General features: G+C 40.3%; 1 protein-coding gene across 1 annotated transcript in view; it reads right to left on the bottom strand.

Annotated features, from left to right (window-relative positions):
* Positions 1-12: 12 nt before the first annotated feature.
* hgfa (hepatocyte growth factor a) overlaps positions 13-18,858 on the bottom strand; it is a 30,998-nt gene continuing 12,152 nt past the window's right edge. The window contains exons 5-18 of the mRNA XM_025057845.1: positions 17,209-17,351; positions 16,982-17,102; positions 16,338-16,456; positions 12,716-12,887; positions 12,443-12,576; positions 11,024-11,117; positions 9,514-9,653; positions 6,114-6,146; positions 5,779-5,887; positions 5,612-5,686; positions 4,720-4,857; positions 3,105-3,211; positions 2,867-3,000; positions 13-2,277 (exon numbers count right to left, since the gene is read on the bottom strand). Of these exons, the coding sequence (XP_024913613.1) occupies positions 2,101-2,277; positions 2,867-3,000; positions 3,105-3,211; positions 4,720-4,857; positions 5,612-5,686; positions 5,779-5,887; positions 6,114-6,146; positions 9,514-9,653; positions 11,024-11,117; positions 12,443-12,576; positions 12,716-12,887; positions 16,338-16,456; positions 16,982-17,102; positions 17,209-17,351 (1,696 nt within the window). The 3' untranslated portion in view covers positions 13-2,100. The remainder of the gene's footprint in view (positions 2,278-2,866; positions 3,001-3,104; positions 3,212-4,719; positions 4,858-5,611; positions 5,687-5,778; positions 5,888-6,113; positions 6,147-9,513; positions 9,654-11,023; positions 11,118-12,442; positions 12,577-12,715; positions 12,888-16,337; positions 16,457-16,981; positions 17,103-17,208; positions 17,352-18,858) is intronic.

The following is an 18,858-nucleotide window of genomic DNA, read 5'->3' as shown; positions in this document are numbered from 1 at the left end:
ACCAAACATGACCAAATTTATTGTCTTTGTGGCATTAACGCGAGTCCAACCTGAAATTATACGTCAATATTACAAACAAAAAGGTATATCAACAACCTCTTCTGTTTGTAAAAAAATAAATATACAAAACTACCTACAGGCTAAAGTCTTTTTAAATATTTATCATAGTCAGAAGCAGGAAGAAGCCAATCTTTCATGACCAAGAGAACCAGAAATATTCTAGATCTATAAGACCCATAAAATCTTACAGCACAGCAGAATCAAAAATTCATAAATTGGCAGCTATGTACATAAGGAGTCACTTTCCATAAAATAAAAAAAAATATATAAAAAAATCAATATATATAATATCCTACTGACCACACACAGCCCACCAGGGGCCACAGTTCCCTCCTAACTGGAGACCAAATAGCCATGTTATTGTTGGCATGGTTATTCTTCTCTCTCATGCTTCAAATATTAGCATAAGATTTTGCTCAGTCCTACTCTTAGACCCTCGCACAGGGAAACTCACAGTCAGAGCTAACTGGGGAAAAGGTAGTCCAGCTACTGAGCTCAATTAGCATCAGATGGTTTGCCAAAGCTGCAGCAGGTAGCTTCTCAAGCAGCAATACGTTGTCTTTAATCTGACGCCAAGTACTGGTTTGACGCCACAAACTATCATCTGTTGGACTTTGGGGTCTCCCAAAGCAGGTTATTGACTTTGGCCTCCCTCAATTTTATTCAAAGAATATAAAACACTGGATTTTCAAATAAAGTATAGTCTTCATGAACAGGTCTCTGATCTTTAAAGAGTTACAGAGCAGATCTTTGACCATTGTCTTCTCAGTCCAGTCTCTGCACCAGGTGTCAAAAATATTGTTAATAAGTTTTTTGTAGTCTATAGACTATAGGTAAGAATTTGGAATATTTTGGTGTAGGCAGCCATCAACAACCAGCCAATAGAACTAGCAAAATTACAAAAGGACGGAAAATGCTGGTCCAATTTCTCTAACAGATAGACACGTTTTTTTCTTAATTTCTGCTTCAGAGTTTTGGCAGTTAATATCATAACGACAGCAAAATATAACTGTCTGGAAGCAAAAAAGAGGCTCTGTAATGGTTTAGGTCTGCATTTCAGCTACCGACAACCGTACATGTTAAGACCAATCGTGCAGTGCAATCTGTGGAGTGCCTACTTAACAAGAGCTCTGAACTCTGAGCAACTCTGCAAATGCCATTAAAATATACTCAATGTAACACTGTCAGTGCTTGACTTCCCCACAGAATCTGAACCGCAACATAAACGAATCTGTCTGGACTAGGGAGTAGGTCAAGAAGAAACCAACATTAAAAGATCGACGTTGGAGAAAAAAGTACCTCAGAATACCTCTCCAAGGTAGCTTGGAAAAGTATTCATACGGATAACACTGAAAGAAATTGCGAAACATCCTGCGGAAAAAACATGTACATGTTATCTGGAAAATTGATCAGCGTCAGTAAATATGAATATGCCAATTGTATTAGGAATATAATAGCTCTGTTGTTTTCTGTCAAGAGAATATTTATGCAAGTAAAAATAAGTTTTACTAAAATGATTCAGCTCTTGTCCCGTTTCCTGGGTAGACCATTGCTAGGGTTGGCCAGTGCAGACCGCTGTATATCTAATAATTGTGACAAATTGACATCTGGGAAGGACAATTCTTCTCTCCGTTCACGTCATTTGGTGTTGCAGTTGGTGTTTTGCAGTCTAGATCGAAACATCTGTTTTCTGTCCGTATTCAAGTATATTCCAGGAGATAATACTGAGTCAAAGGTGTCACCCTCATGTCAAAATACTTTTTGGGTGCCGTCCATATACCCGAGACTGGTTGTAAAGATGTCATTCAGGCTAACAACCAGCATGTGGGAGAAGGAGTGAGATTCCACTCTTTTTATATCCAGTCTTTAATCCCAGAACCTCCTTAAAAAAATGACACGTTCGGCCAATGAAATCCCAAAATAGCCATTTTTCTCCATATGCGTTTCCTCATCTCTCCCTGTGGTCCACACTGGACAGGTCCTGAAACGTAGATCCAACCTATTTAGTGGTTCAGGAAGTGATTGTGACACCACTGTATTTTAGTCACTCTCCACACTGGGGTAAAGTCTGAAGACTTTGTAAATCCACTCAGAGTAAAAGGCAACGTTGACGAAAAGCGCAGGCTGTGACGACGCACATTTTGTCCGTTGGATGCTGACGCCGACGATGACTCTACGCTCATGTTCCTGGCAGACCAATGGGCCACCATTATCTTTCTGCAAGGAAAGGGTAAAGGTTTACATCAGACACACCATACACCACAGGACTTATACTAAATGTAAAGCTGATGCAAAACACTCCAAATCTGGTGGCAATCAGGTGTTAGCAGATTACGACCCAACTGGTACGTTTGTTCATGCTTTAAACATTTGCGTTTGCAACGGTTTGCGCCAGATTTTGAAACATTGGTTGATATAGCTCATACATATTCATACGGCCCAGATTAGTGTGTGATCTGCAGTCTTTCAGTTGGTACACAGAAACCTGCTTAATCCAGTCTGTTAGTGCAGATTAGTGTGTGATCTGCAGTCTTTCGGTTGGTACACAAAACCCTGCTTATTCCTGTCCGTTAGTGTTTTCCAAATTTGTCTGTAGAGACTATAATCAAATTAATATTTAGGGTTGTTTGTTTATTCATAAATCCAACTTTTACTGAAGACATTTAGAATGATTTCTTGAATAAAAAGCAGTCTTGATAAATTGACATATTTTGCACCTTGATCATGTACTTTTCTGCCACATCTGCACAACACTACAGTTCCTCAACCAACTGTTTAATAATAGACACCATTTTGAAATCCTTACATCACATACACCTTCTCCTCTCTTGCCGCCGGCACATATTCGGCTTTCCCCAGCTTTGCCTTTAATCCGTGAGCACATGTTGTTGTCAACCATGGGCATGATTACAGTGTTGAGAGTCTGATCGTGTCCTGTATCTAAACAGAGAAATAAAACAGGCAGCACAGACGTTAATGTTAGTCACAGAAAGCAATTTTGTCTGAATTATTATCATTGGCATGTTAATGGAAGACGGCAGTACTTTTAGTTTCACCCCATCCATACATGGAGCAGTTGGTGCCTTCAGGGATGTGACAGTCTTTCACTGGCAGATGAATCGTAAAGGCCCCCTCTGACACGGGCGCGGCACTACAAAAAAAAACAAAAAACAGAGTCAAACAGCGCCTCCAGCAGTGTAATCACATCAACCACTGGAAACAGGCACATCAAAACTTTTACAACAAGAACAGACTTTAAATCATTACATATTCGAGAGAGAAGTGTACCTCCTGAACATGAAAATAAAAATGTATCCAAAACATGTCTAAAAAAAAAATACCAAAAAGGCAAAAACACTAAAGTACATACTTTAGCATAAAACAGAGAAGAGCGACTGCTTAACAAGAAAGAGCTGAAATATACAAACAACTTAGCTAATTTATACAAAAAATGAGGCAAAAGATGTAACGTTGGTCCTATAAGTACTTAAGAGAAGAGAAGGAAATGGCCAAGAATAGCTCCAAGCTAACTGCTAAACAGCTTAAATAGCAAAAAGTTACCAAGTTAGAAAGTCTGTTTCACTAAATTATCACTTTTACCCAGAAAAACCATTCTCACTACCCCACAAATTTTGCCCAAATGTAATATGTAAAAACATATTACATTTGTCAACACCAGCAATAGAGACATGCCAGTTTGAATTAGCATGTTAGCATCCCTAGCTAAAACATAGATGGATTTTAATGCTTCTTGCCAAAGAAAGCAATGAAAGCAGAAGAAAAGAAAACATCCTAAAAATTGCAAAATTACACGCTACAAGTTAGCCAAAAAATGTCAATAGCTTATATAAAAAATAGCTTAAAAAATGTATTTTCTTAATTTATTTTCCCAAATGTTGCCATTTTGAAAAACAGATAAAAAGCTAGTTTGTTGCAACTCAGCAGAGATACAAAAATTACCAAAATACCTATACACACAAATATATACTTGAAAAACACAAGGGGGCAAAAAAGTTAGTCAAATATACCAAAAAATCCCAAAATTAGGACCGGAAATATGTCTTTAAAAAAAAACCCAACAAGATCTGTCTAGGGGCCTTTGAAATATATTTCAAAAAAAAAGGACGAAGACTAAGCCTCATGAAAAATATAAAATATAAAATTCAACAAATATGATTTGCTTCTGGGAGTCCGGAGGTTAGAGAACTGATCTGGAGGCAGATGTCTGTGTGGAAAACACAGAATGTTCTAATGAACTAATAAAGTAATTACAGCAATATTAAAACGTGGTGTTGCCATTTGTCTTGTTTTCAGTGAACACGTCACTGTAAATGAGCTTTGTACTGACCATAAATTGGAAACAACAAGGTCATGTTGAAACAGTTAAAAACTTTTTTTTGAACACATTTATTTTTTCATTTCTGCACTTTGACTGATTTAAATACAATTTAATTTTTTGCAAACTCTGGGCCTCAGCATGAGTCAGTGTGCCACGGAGATGGAATCAATCAAAGAAAATCAACACAATAACATTGTGAAAATCAACACAGTCCTGACCGTGGTGGGGAAGATGAAAATCAATCCCTCATGCACAGCATGGCACATGTTGTTTCCTAATATTAAAATCCCCACCGTCTGTGGAAACGTCTGAACACTTACTCTGCCAGCTTCAACATCACCAGGTTGGATCCTTCGGGGCCGCATATCAGGCGGGAGATGCGTAATCTCGGGTGGTTTGAGGACTCGTTGAGGTGCTTGAGACCGACCTGGACGCTGTAATCCCTGAGATCTGGAACACTGAGGACCACAAGGAGCGGTTTAGGAAGGATTTTCAAGGAGCTTTGTTACATTATCCCCCCAAAAAACCCAGGACAAATTCCAAACCTTTAATGCAAAAACCCTACTGCCCTACTGCAGTACACAGAGCATATCTCAAAGTTAAAGCCAAAAGCCGCTGATCTGCACCATATGTCATCCATCTACTACTGTGCATTACAGCAGAGATAAAGAGGTTTTTACCAAAGCCTCTGCTGCAGATGACAGAGACACAACATGGAGAGAACATAAATGTGTCTGACAACTGCTAACATTTGACATGTCCGGTCCAAGCTAGCCCAGGTCAATGAACAGGATCTGGGCCGCCATCCTCACTTTAAGCAGTCTGTTTGAGAGGTTTGTCTCACGTCAGGTTGCCAACTTTTTCTTCAGGTTTGCCACTTTCCTCCCCATTCATTAGCTAACTTTAGTCCCACTTTAAGCTAACTCACAGACCTCTTTATTTACACCGCCAAATGCATTCACTATTTGAATAAGGTTATTTTTGCTACACTTCTAGCCAAACATGAATGATTTTTATTGCCATTTTTTCATTGAACCTTTAGTTAACTATTCTACATTGTTGTATTGTATGCTTGCATTATATGGTATAATGCTAACTTGACACAATTTTTTCAAATCAATCAAATCGATCGTATGTATTACTTAGACTTATTTCACGCACTAACACAAACAGTAAGACAGTGATTTGGAAAGGAAGCCACAGTGTGTTTACCAGGAAGTGAAGCACTGTTGGTCTGTTAAAACCCAGTCTTCTCTGATCAGTGAGCCTCCACACAAATGAACCCTCCTAAAAAAAACAAATAGAAAAGTCACCTTTATATACATACATGACACCAAAGAGTAAGAAAAAACAAACAAACAAGCGTTAATCAGACTTACTCTCTCTGGATGCTCACAACCCAACTGCCATCTGCACCTCTCACTTGATGCCCCCCAACTATCCTGGTGCTAATGTGCACAAAGCATGAAATCTTCGGTCTGGGTTGAGCTGAAAGAGAAGACATTTTTTTAAGACAGTGAGTTAGATGGACATTTTGTTTGAATTTCAAGCAAAGAACATTGAGTAAGACTTCAAAAGTGAACCATAAAATGCGATTGAATTAGTCAGGTAGGCAAAAGCAGAAGGTTTCCATATCTTGTGGCAACAGGAAAAAAGGTGGAGTTACAGAAATAAAAAAAAAAAGAGGAACGGGGAGCACCACACTATGACTTACTTTGGTTGAGTTGAGCTACTGTAGATGATTCACCTGATAAACAAGAAAGAAAAAAAAAAACATGTTAAGACAGCAGTGGGAATAAATCAGACCCTAAATTTACACAAACAACAAAGAAAAACCCTCAAACCTCAAAGACACATTTCATCACTTTGTTAAGAAATGGCTTTAAAAGGTCAAAATCTGAACTATTGGGGACAATATCAGTTAGCAACCGCAGGGGGAAAAAAAAAAGGACCTCAAAACTTCACTCAGTACATGTTTTAGATTACGGCAATTACTGCGCAGCCATTCAAAAGAGGCTCTTCAATGGAGCCCGATTAAAACCAGCCATCTTCGCAAATAAAAGGATGTCAGCGCAGACCTGCATCTGTTTGCCGTTTGAGCAAATGCGAGCAAATATCATGTTTTCCCTGCCAGTTGGACCCAACCACAGCTAACACATTACGTAAGCCACCAACCGAGCTGTGTAAAACAATAACGGTGCCGCGGAGGGAGTCGACAATAGCCGCTAAGCCTTATGAGATTTTATTGTACATCAGCACTGTCTCTTCCCATACACTCAGCACTGATGTATGATCCTGTGTTGTGCAGTCCAATATGTCCTATACATGGGACATTAAAGGAGTCATGGCAGCAGATCAGTACCACATTGGCCCGGGCCCAATGTCCACCCACTGTGAAAATATTAGGAGCTCGTAGGACTCACTCTCTTTGGCTTTAAGCTCTTGATGCACAGATTCGGCAGACTTTGCCAACGTGAATTACCTAAAGTTCATCGCACGTGGCTCTACAAACAGAACAACAATGTAACGGTGAAAAAAAAAAATACTAGTCAAGACTAACATTTGAAATACTACAATAATATATCTTCTTTTCATCTACATAACAGTGACAGGCAGAACAAATCAATACTCTACACTAGGTGGCAGCAGATGGTCAAAAAAACAATAAAAAGAGAGACCGTTAAAGAACTTTGTGTCTTTCTTCAATACCTGTGAGTATATCAGGGTTGTGTTCAACTAAACAGGCCAGGGTTTAATACTGAGTGAGTAAATAATTTGAATGCAGAAGACCATTATATTGCAATACATATGAGATTTATCTAATGTGAAATATGTGCCTTGGGTCAAAAAGGTTGGGGAACAGTGAGAACAACAGTGAGAGGAAAAAGACATACGACTGTGGGGAGACACAGGAGAACACAGCTCTGAAAGTCCTACATTTTAGGACATATCCTGAACTGAAGCGTCTCATTACCAGACATTTTGAGTGGCTAACCAACAGAATATAAAACAATGAATGTTTTTCCTTCCTCAACACCTATTTCGATTTAAACATACTCGGAGTCTGAAGTTTGTAGCAAACAAACAGGTATTGGTCAGTCCGTGCAGAGTTACAGTACACTGACATATTCACTGATAGTTTTTCCATTTCTGCTTTGAGTGAGACATGTGTCGGGAACTGCTAGCACTTCTAGACACCACGTCTCCAGACACACAAAAGATGCATTGTGGGTTGCATGTTGCTAGGTTCCAAAGAGTATTGCGTTCTTGATCTACCATTTGAAGGAATTTCTGACTGCTTGCCAATTGATTACTGATTACTTGCTATTCACTCCATGTTTCTGAATTGACCAATGAGGAAGTGTCTGGGTTGCATCTGGCCTATGGGTCCCTGTCTGTCCTTATCTGTGCTCTGTTCCCTAGGGGAACAGAGCACAGATGGGACAGGGACATACAATTACAAAGGACCAAACTCAGCAAATCTCCCACATGTTTTGGTTTCTTCAAAGTGACAGTCATGTGTGTTAAGTGGTGTCTCACTTTTAATTATACCATGACCCCTTGCTGCTACTCACACTCAGTTATTTAGCAGCTGATGGCTATTATTTTGGTGAGGGCTGAAGGGTAGTGGGGGAAGACCAAGAGTCAAGACTGATCTTGAAGAACTACTTTGAGACCTAAACATGGGAATTTGCTTTGATGTTTAGACACAGTAATTTGTTTACCATTTACCGGGAGATTTGTTTTCTTTTCCAGACGTCCTGGTTTACCTGGCCTACTGTCAATTGACCTAGTAAAAATGTCACATAAACAGTGAAACAACGCAGACTGACCCGGGACCCAGTGGATACCCGTCCTCTGCCAACGACACTGGTATTTAAAACAATTAAAACCATTGAATCAAAAGCCTGTTCCACCTGTCTGGATGGTGCAAACAAAATGGATCCAGTTGTGAGTGCAGCACTGATTAAAAGACACACATCCTGTGTTTTGGATTTAAATATCTCAGTGGAAATTAAGCACACACCAGGAAACCTGGTTTTAACAACACGTCCAAACAACATTTTATATATGCTGCAGTCTGTTTTTCTTTCAACCAAACAAACACACAGTAATTTCCACAAGACGTTTCCACCTTCACATTCAGGAAAGATGTCTTTGTTCCTTTTGACAGAAACAATTCAAAATGGATGACAATATTGTAAAAAGAAAATACTTTAAAACACATGTTATCTTTAAGTTTTAGGCAGTGTAGCAGAAGGAATGTTCTGAACCCACTTCAAGAACAACCAGTGACTCCTCTTGCACTCAAATGATTTAAAAGCAACATAAGTAGCATGAACTAAAACTTTGGGAACATTTGAAGTAACACCATAAGGCAAAAAGAACAATGTTCTATTTAGTAAACTAAAAACATTTCAACTCTACCTGGAATGGCATAAAACAAAAGCACAGAGCAGTAAATATGGGTAGCATTAGCATTAGCCGCTAACCATTTGCTCCACTACAGATTTCCAAGGTGTTGATTCTACCTCAAAATGAGTCCTGGGTATTTTGGAACATGTTTTAAATATGCGACTTTAGTCTCTGTCACCACTTACTTCGTTACCTCACGAGACGAATGAAGGGCATTACAGTTTAGACCCAAGTGTAGCATTAGCAGCATATGGTATGGTTTTAGCCTGGCTAAAACACCTAACGCTGTCCTGAAACGACATTATCGTGTGTGTTCTGCCTTTAAAAAAGACCTATTATGTACAGACTATTAATACATGACGTTAATAGATTTGGCAGCAGCTTATATGACAGCCTAATAAAAAAATACTGTTATGGAGACGTATGTAGACAGATGTAAATGAGTTGATTACAATCTGATGCTTGTAGATTGAAATTCAAGCAGCGGTTTAATCAAATGTCTGTCGCTGTTTTTTTTTTTTATTCCACTAAACCGTGCATGTAAACATACTGACATTGACACTGGCAGTACGAGCTGCTTTGCTAAGAAAAATACTATGTGCTAACAGTCTGCTAATGTTTATTGCTAGCATTCCCCCGGATTTATGTGACGTTACACATTCACGGAGACATTTAAGGTTATTGGAGCCACCACTCACAGCGCTTCAGTTTGCAGTAGTCCCAGGCCAAGCGACTGTTTGGGTTGGTGTAGCACCAGGGGCCGTGCTTGTCCCGGTCTGGGTTCCGGCAGTAGTTCTTCTCCAGCCCTACATGGGATACTGTGGAGTGAGAATCCTCACTGTAAAACACATAAATATACAGATTTTCATTTTGCGTTTGTGATGTTACACACACAATCCTTCAGTTCTGTCACTGCCTCAAAACTCTGGCTTTTCTACAGTGCAATGAATCTGTCTGTGCTGAGCCTATCAGCAGAAGGAAACGCAAATTTCTTGGCAAGTTCTCATGGGAGTATGAAGGTATGTGCTCTAAGCGTTTAGCAGCAGCTCAAACCTGTAGGAGCCTCATTCTCAGACAACAAACTCACATTGGGCTTTGGCTTTCTTTGGAGCGTTGAGCTAAATTGTTACTAAAGTTCACAGAGTTATCCACAGAAAGTCGGGCTGGGCTGCATTCAACAATTTGTCAGGAGGTGAAGATGAATCCTCTTCCCGGGAGAATGTTAAACAAGCTGTGGCTCTCTGCCGTGTTTTCCTGGGATAACCCTTAACCTTGAGCAGGACAGACTCGCAGGCTGCAGTCCACGCCAGGGAGCTGATTGGCTTTGATCTAGTCTCCAAAGAAAGCACTTCCTGGGGTCATGGGTCAGTTCTGGAACATGTCTGTTCTGTCTGTGCCATTTTGGCTTTTAAAATTCCTATAAATTAACTAATTTCAAGTGGATGATTTCAGTAAAAAAAAAACAACAAAACAACCCGCTGACTATTCTCAGATTTGTTATTGTTTTTTTCTTCAAATTTTATATAAATCTGACTTTTTCAATCAAGCATAGCAGTTTATTGAGCAGAACTTGAAGTACATGATGATTTTCTTTTACAAAAAAAGCCAGAATTCTAACTTTTTACATTGTGAAAAAAATAAAAATAAAAATATGTTAATTATTTTTCATATGGCTGTAGCCAAATTTGTAATAAAAACTGAAATTCTTACATCAACCTCAAGAGTTTAGCTTTTTTTTAATATATAATATTTTTAAATATATAGAATATATTAATATTAATATAACACTAATAATTTAATATAATATTAATATTTAAAATACACTATATTAATATTATTTTTAATATATTGTGACAGTTTTCCCCTCAGAAATTCAAACGGTGTAATCTTAGTTCAATTCCCTATTCTGAGAAGATACCAATGTTGATAAAACAATCTTGGAGTTCTCAGAAATGTGGCGCCAATTTGCCTCTGTAGTCTACTTGTCTGTAGGATGAAAAATAATTGGAACACATTTTGACCCCAGAGGAACCCTAGATTTCCTCTGGCCGTTTGTTTTTATTGCTTAGCTTCATTTAAATGAGAGGGATCGTCAACAAACACATAGCAACTGAGCCGGAGAAACAAGTTGGCCTCCAAAGTTTCAGGGCCGAAATCCGTTTTAGCGTGAGAGAAATTTTTCATGAGCAGATGAAATGAGCTTGTTACCTGTTTATGTGAAGTGACCAGTTTGCACAGGGAATCCCGGAGCGAGTTATGGACAGCGTGCCTCTGTACGTCTCTCCTTTGTCTTCGTAACACTCTAAAGAGAAAACAGGAATTGAGTTATTTTCGACCACCGTGCACAATATTCCCGGGAGGGTGATGATTTACTGAATCCATCAACTTCCCAAACACCTACATGAAGAACATGAGTGGGCACACTAAAATATGCAGACAAGAAGGGATTTTGGACGTGTGTTTCGCCTTGTGGTTTGGATCGATCTGACGTCGAGGGGCCCTGCCTAACTGGTAGTTCTCAAGTGTAATAGAAATTTAAACCAGACTATGACATTTCTGAAAACAGGATCAGAGGACGGCCAACAGTTACTGACAGGCCACTTTATGACATGTGTGGTCTTTTGAAATATAAAGCAGGGAATTATGGGATATGACAGACTCCGACTATTGACAAAAGTCTGGCGTTTTGATCTTCTGTGATCCAGAATTCATTGACTTCGCTACCCTGCCAAATGGTCCAGTCCTGTGGGAAAAATATAGAAAGTGTCTGTGTAATTCACTCTGCGAAAACATCAAATGCTCCTTTCAAGCACCTGTAGTCCAACATTTCAATCACAGAATTTCACCAACTGACTTGCATGGTAATTTATAGATTATTCGCCACGCTCTTGAGGTTTGGCACCTAGAAAGGGCCTTGGCAGCCTGAGAGGAATATTCTGACATTTTAAGGAAACACACACACACATGTGCTCTCGAATTGAGAGTTAGACGGAAACATTAATGTTAAACTCATGCATTAAATATATGCCAGCTGTAAAGAATAACTTGGTTTAGCCTAAAGAGAGGGGAACAGTTAACATCACTCTGTTTAAGACAGAAAATCTGCTTTGGATCACCTCTAATGTGCTGTAATTTTAACGTCACATCTTTATATGTCTGCTAAATTTATAACCTTTGAGTGTTTTATACAGGATTAAAATGGGATGAAAACTTTCATCTGGGTATAAGTTTGAAATAACTGGGCTTTATTCCCTTTTTATCATGACATATCCAAGTACTTTTCAAACCCCCAACAGCTTAGCTAGCAACTCCCTAACTTTTTTTTTTTAATGGTTATTATTTAAAGCTACCTCTATGTTTAAGAAAAAAAAAATCCAGGTATATTTTACAGCTGTAACAGATTGGTTTTAATTTATTATTGAATTTTATTAAAGCTAACTTCTTAGTGTTGTTTTTTTGGGGCTAACGTTTTCGCATCAAGGCAAAAGGATTAGCAGGTTTTCAAGTGTCACAGTTAAAACTTTTAGCTTTATTCTGGCCTTAGCCGTGTGTGTGTGTGTGTTGTCGTTGATTAATTTGACAACACTAAACACTAATTTGAGGAGGTTTTTAATTTAAGATTTTTACCCGTTTTTTGGCTGTCCTCAGCATCACACCGGGGGATGTGAGTGCAGTTGGCAATCCTTTGATTCGGGTCCGTGGTGAAGCACCATGGGTAATCTTCCCCATTGGGATTACGGCAGTAGTTCTCCCGCAGGTCTCTGTAACACACACACAAACTACAATTGAAATGATGGAGCCCATCGGACGTGGTTTTGACACATTATCATTTTATTTTTGTTTTTCGAAGGTCCTCGTTGTGGCCCCCTCTGCAGGACACACGAACTCGACGCTACTCACTTGCATCTGAAGTTTTGTGGCAGGAAGGAATGGTTATGGGGGAACTGAGAATCCCAGCGCTGACATGTCACTCCCTCTGGAGTCACATTCATCGTGCCACGGTAATCTGTGCCCGTCCCCTGGAAACAGGATGTTGTTACATTGACATCTGTGTCCTCGCTGGATGTGGATTCTGGCAGAAGAAAAAGAAAGAAAAAAAAAAACAGAAAAACTAACACTGAGTGTATAGTGTAAGAATGATAGTGTAAGAATTTTGCAAAAAAGGGAAGATAGATTCAAAAACTACAGCCAAGGAGGAAGGAGGGAGAGTTGGAGGGAGATAATAATCCCCAGAAGAATGTGTCATGTTTAACCCAGAGACAGATGATCAAAAACAGTAGCACCCCCACCCCACCACTCCACCTCCCCCCCACTGCTCTCTACAGCGATACGAAGCTTTATGTGTATCCATAACACCAGTGCCAGCATTCCTGAATGGAACAACATCTACAACACGCAGTTTCACAGCTAAGAAGTAGCGCACGCTGTCGACAAAACCTGACATATTCGTGACAGTGTCTCTGTCACCGTTTCATTATTCGAATCTTGTTTATTACAAACCCCCGACCGCAGATATCACATCCAGCCGGGTGCAACTTTATCCACTGGAAAACTATTCCAAACATACTCAGATGGAATTCTGCTTTTCGATGAAACTGGAAAAGCAGCGCACGGGGAGCGTGTTCGCCCCATCGGATTTCTGTCTCTGTTTCTTTAGCCTTTGACAAATGAGATTGGAGAAGATGGAGGAGGAAAGTGGATGTTTTGAGGCAGAAACTGGAAGGAGGCGGGTGGAAGAGAGGGATTCTTTGGCTTGATGTAATGCATGCCAGTGTCTGTGTGTGAACTGCGCAGCACAGGTCAGTGGTTTTTATCTTTCTGAGGGCAGGCATTGGAGGGATACACACATCTGGACAAATGCAGATCCTCCGCCCTGCTGTAAATCATAACATGTACTGTAAAGTACGAGTGTGTGTGTGTGTGTGTGTGTGTCTGATAGAGACAAAGAGAGATGCTCTGTGTTTGTTGTGCAGGTCATGGAGATTTCTTTTTGGAACGTTGTTACATAGGAAGTAAAAAAAAAAAAGAATAATTCCCAAAGTGCAACCTCTTTTTGTCATCTAGACTGTGGATTGTTTTTGCATGTTTTTTTTTTTTATCTGTTTGTGGCCATCAGTGAAGCCCTGGAAAGACAGGAAGTGCTCCACAGGGTTTGGAAGACACTCTGAATGAATGGATGAAAGATTATTTGAAGATAGTGAAGATACAAATAAGCAAAGTTTTTTGAATAACTTTATGGAATCAGTGCCAGAGTCTTCTGGGCAGTTAATTTGTTTAATTTTTTCCACAAAATATTCAAGTACTTTTTAGTGCTTTTAAAAGTCATTTTCAAACGTTTCATAACAGTTCATAACAGCACTGCTAGCATCTCAGCTAACCGCTTAGCATTTGTTTTTGTATATTTAAATGTTTTTGTAAAAGCAATAACTTATTTTGGGTTAGTAACCTATGCTAACAATAACATTAGGAATACACACAGGTAGAGATTAAAAATGAAATGGCAGGCCACAAACAATCGTCATACTTATAACAAAAACGGTTGAAAAAGAAAAGGCAGTTCTAGCTAGCATGTTTCCTGATCACATTAACTGATCATTACTTTTTTGCTCCATCTTAAATTCCAGCTCTTCTTATTTACAGTGTGCAATCGTCATAAACAAAATCGGTCAAAACCTTTTACTTGCTTTAGAAATGAAGTTAATTTATCCCCTAAACTTAGACTTAGAATGAACTCACGTCATCTCCTTAAGAATATTTTTAACTATATTTTTAACTTGCCTAGCGTCAGCCTTGTGGCGTTGGTACTTTGTCCAGTTCTCATGTACAGCGAATAGTTCCCACACAAAAATGCTGGCAGTAAATCAAGCAGCTCTCTCACAATTCATTTTTCCAGTTAGTGACACTTTACATTTCATTATGTCCCTTCTGGGCATTTTCAGTTGGCTATTTCATTGATCAGACAACACTCTGACAAGTCGTGCAGCGATCAAACGGCCTTTCTTGACAGGCCGTTCCATCATTTGTTGGTTTGAAGGCATGAAAAGTGTTGATCTTGGTGAGGTTCGTGTCCCACTGTCCTGTTTTACATGCATTAATCAGGACTTTCCCCCCTCTTATCCGTCTCTTGTCCCTCCTTGTCTCCACATGTTGTATATGTCATGATTTTAAAGAACAAACCACTAAAGTGACTATTAGGGGTTTCCAGTGGCCAAGCGAGACATCTCGGTATAGTAGCCTCCATTGTATTCCTCTACTTTATAGCTTCTTCTCATCTGTGAGCGGTCTGAACAAAACACTTCTCGTCCTTTGAAGTCCCTCTCTCCCATTTAAAAACAACCTATTTACTGTCTCTGATTGAGGTAGAGGGATTTGAACCGCCACACATGAGGCACCACATGAAACGTCCATCCAAGTAAACAAATGTCCTATGAGACTCGGCAGGAGACAGGGGAAGCTTTTTTAACTCAACCGACCGCATGAACCCCCAAACCACAGAAGTCCTGCGTGGAGCAAACCCTCTGACGCAGTTAAATCAATGGCTGTTTGTATGAAACCACCAGCTGTCTTTTCTAACACCGAGCAAGGGACTCCCAATGCTACGGCTACTTTAGAATAACATAATGGATTCTAAGTATGTCACATGCCCCGAGCAGCGAGTTCTGAAACGATAAAGGCTCCTCCATCCCTGCTTTCCTTTCTAAAAGGAAAGAGAACTTTCAGCATTTAACAAAAAGTCGTCAAGCTGACGCTATCTTCATTTGAACGGTGTATAAATGTCAATAAAACTAAGCATAAAATCAATAGGATATTGAACTTTGATTATCACATGCTGTTGAACAGAAAGTGAGCAGAGCTTCTACACCAACAGCTCAACACCAATACAGGTATTGGCACCCATAGTTTTCCCAATACAGAAGTCAAAACATAGCTCAGTGATAAACATTTCAGCAGTGCATCGTATATTCGCTGTTAGCAAGTAAATGAAACAGTCTTCTTGCATGGAAAATATGACCAAAAATGGTGTAAAAAGCTCCATATTCCAGTGACAAGATTTTTCCAAAACCTCAAACATACATCTCTTCCACCTTGGAGTGACTACTCGACATACGATCCTACTGTATCTGCTACTGCTACTTAACTAGTCTGGCACAGAGCGTTAGCCTTTAGCAGACAACTGACCACAGCTCACATGTTATTGTACTCTTAAACAGTCCTCTCGGGCAGATACAGTCAATGCGATTCCAAATCATTGGAAAAGAGGGATATTTTTGGTTGAACGGTTCCTGCAGAGCTGAACACATGCTACATTCCATTGTAGTATTTCTTGACAACTATTAACTTCTCAATGTCTGCATATTAGGAATGTGATACTCGTTCATTTCAGCGCACAGCTCCAGCAGACACCCAAACAGAGACGAGGAAACGGTCCAAGTACAACTGTGTATGCATGATCTGGAGGAGAGTGACAGGCGCTGGAAGGTAATTACAAGCGCAGACGGTATATACAATGCATAGGACCTACCACACAAGCTGATGTTGCAGTACTCCCATGGAGTTTTGGGATCTATTGTGTAACACCAAGGGCGGGGACGGTTATCTGGGTTCCTGCAGTAGTTGTCTTTTAAGTCTTTGTCCCGATATCTGGGAGAGTAAAAGTTAGAGTTAAAGTTAGAAATGTTCCTAAAAGTTACCATTGTCAACAAGTACCTTCCATAGTATGGCTCAAATACAACAATGTTTTCTGGTTCTTCAGTAAAAGGCTGCAGATATTTTGGCTACTGATTCGACAAGATAAATTCATACGGTAATTGCTGAATCAAATACTGTCCATGGCCCACTGCTAAACCAGCCCACTTTGCTGTCAGGCTAACATCTATTTAGACAGGTTCTTGAACAGCAACCCAGCCCACTTTGCCAAACTTCCCAAATGGCCAATGGAAAGTAAACAGTTTTGAGGATGTAGTTTGGACAAACTTGCTTGAACTTGGACATGTTGTGGTTTGATTTTGAATGAGACGTGGGTTACATTCTGAGCCAGCTTTGGTTGAAGTTTGTGAGCCACATTCCGCACACATGGTGCTGACTCATTTAGACCTCTACATTCAGTACTCTGACGGTGCTGTTTGTGTGAAATGTCAATGTGTGGTTCTTGATTTTGCTGCTCACTTTTTGGGCTGGAACCGATGTTTGTGCGGCCTCACTGAGTCCCATCGCTGGCACTCCTTGCCACTTTCCGTATAATCCACTTTTCCTCTATAATCCTCCCCGTTGCACTTCATACACACTTCTGTTAACACACACACACATGAACAAACACAAACATTGTGATCATCATAAACTAAATGAATGAAAGTGGCCTGAGTTCAGTCTAGGGATGGTTTTAATGGCCTTACCTTCAGAACACTGTGGAATGCCACACTTCTCAGTTCGGACGTTGGGGTCAGTGGTGAAGCACCACGGACCACCTGATTCGTTGTCAGGATTCCGACAGAAGTTCTCCCTGAGGTCTTGTGTTGGGTGTCTCTCAGGATCATACCTACAAGGGAGCAGACAGACTTTCACTGAACATGTAAACCGATACCACGGGGACTAATTGCACACTTGGCTGCTCTGGTAATATATACAGTGTCGTACCTGCATGTTAGTGCTCTCAGTAGCAAAGCAAATAAATTCCTCCATGAGGAGGTAACGTTCATGCTAAGAATTTGATATGTGACCAGGTTACATTTTAAAAGTCCTGGGATGGCTCGTTGGAGCGATCGTATGCAAACTAAGTCAGCCGTACGCTTCTCATTTCCAGGTTTGCACCTTTCGGGCGATCACCTTACTAATGCCTGTCGTGGCCCAGAGCCGTCATGTGTGAAGCAGCCAGACTCCGTCACAGCACGGTGAGTAGCAACAACACGGAGCAATGCTACGAGCCACTTGACGCAGCCCAAGCAGGTCATTTACTGGCTGCCCTTTGAACACACGTTTAAACCTAATCCCCCTCCGTCAGCCGCCACATTGAGTCAGTGTGAAAAAGCTAACGTAAGGCAGCGGGGAAGAGAACAAAAAAATAAAAAGAAAGAAGAGAAAAACCTGGGCTAAACCAAACATGTGGGGTTTGCAACAATGAGGAACAGCAAGAGAGCCTTGTGCTAAATAGACAGTGTGTGAAATGTGTCTTCTGTCAGGGCGGGATGATGAAAAGCTGGCATGTCAACACCTCCTGATCCGTGTCGACCACATTCCCCCTCCCACCCAGTGAGACAGTGAGGAGAGGAGGAGGAAAGATGTGTATGGTGAAGTGTCTGGTTCAGGAGAAGGGGAGCGAAAATCGATGGAGTGAAAAAAGAAATGTGGGAAATTAGCGTTTAACTGATGAAAAGACAGAGGACCAGAGGAAAAAGAGCGTCCTAACGTCCTTCAATTGGCTTGCTGTTCCTTTTGCTTTACTCCCCTCTGTGCCCTGGGCTTTGTACAAAGCTTCAACACAAATGCACAATAGCATTAAACCCAGGAGTGGAACAAATCTCAGACATCCAACCAGAGCCAATGGAAGACACAGAGAGAGAGAGAGTTTTTAAAGGAGATGGATGGAGAAAATCTTCCAACCGCAGTGTAATTCCTACAAGTGTCAAGATATAACAAGGTTAAGTCTAACACTGACATTGCACTTATGCGTTTAACTAAAAACAAAACACTCCTCCCTCTGCCAGGGCAGCACGTGCCAAAACTCACATCTGTTGTGTGTAACTCTTAACCTTCATTTATTTCCATTGTATTACAGTATCCCTAATTCATTATTGGAAGTTACAAGGTTCCTCGCGTCACAAAAGGAGCATCTGGTCGAGGGTCCGTAAAAGGCCGTGGCATGGGAACAAGTTGAGCATAATGATGTTGTGCTAACAGATGTTGGCCAGTTATTCATCTCGGTGCCAAAGTCTGTTCCCATTGGAGGGCAGGCAGACACACTGAACACATGCTCTGCTCCCTGAACATACTGGCTGGATTTTTGGATAAGGCAAGGATGAAATCTAGACCCGAAGTAACTGCTGTGA

This window comes from Cynoglossus semilaevis, chromosome 8, assembly GCF_000523025.1.
Source record: "Cynoglossus semilaevis isolate Cse_v1.0 chromosome 8, Cse_v1.0, whole genome shotgun sequence".
NCBI classification, from domain to species: domain Eukaryota; kingdom Metazoa; phylum Chordata; class Actinopteri; order Pleuronectiformes; family Cynoglossidae; genus Cynoglossus; species Cynoglossus semilaevis.
The sequence above is the reverse complement of the archived record's forward strand: the minus strand, read 5'-3'. Positions and strand labels throughout refer to the sequence as shown.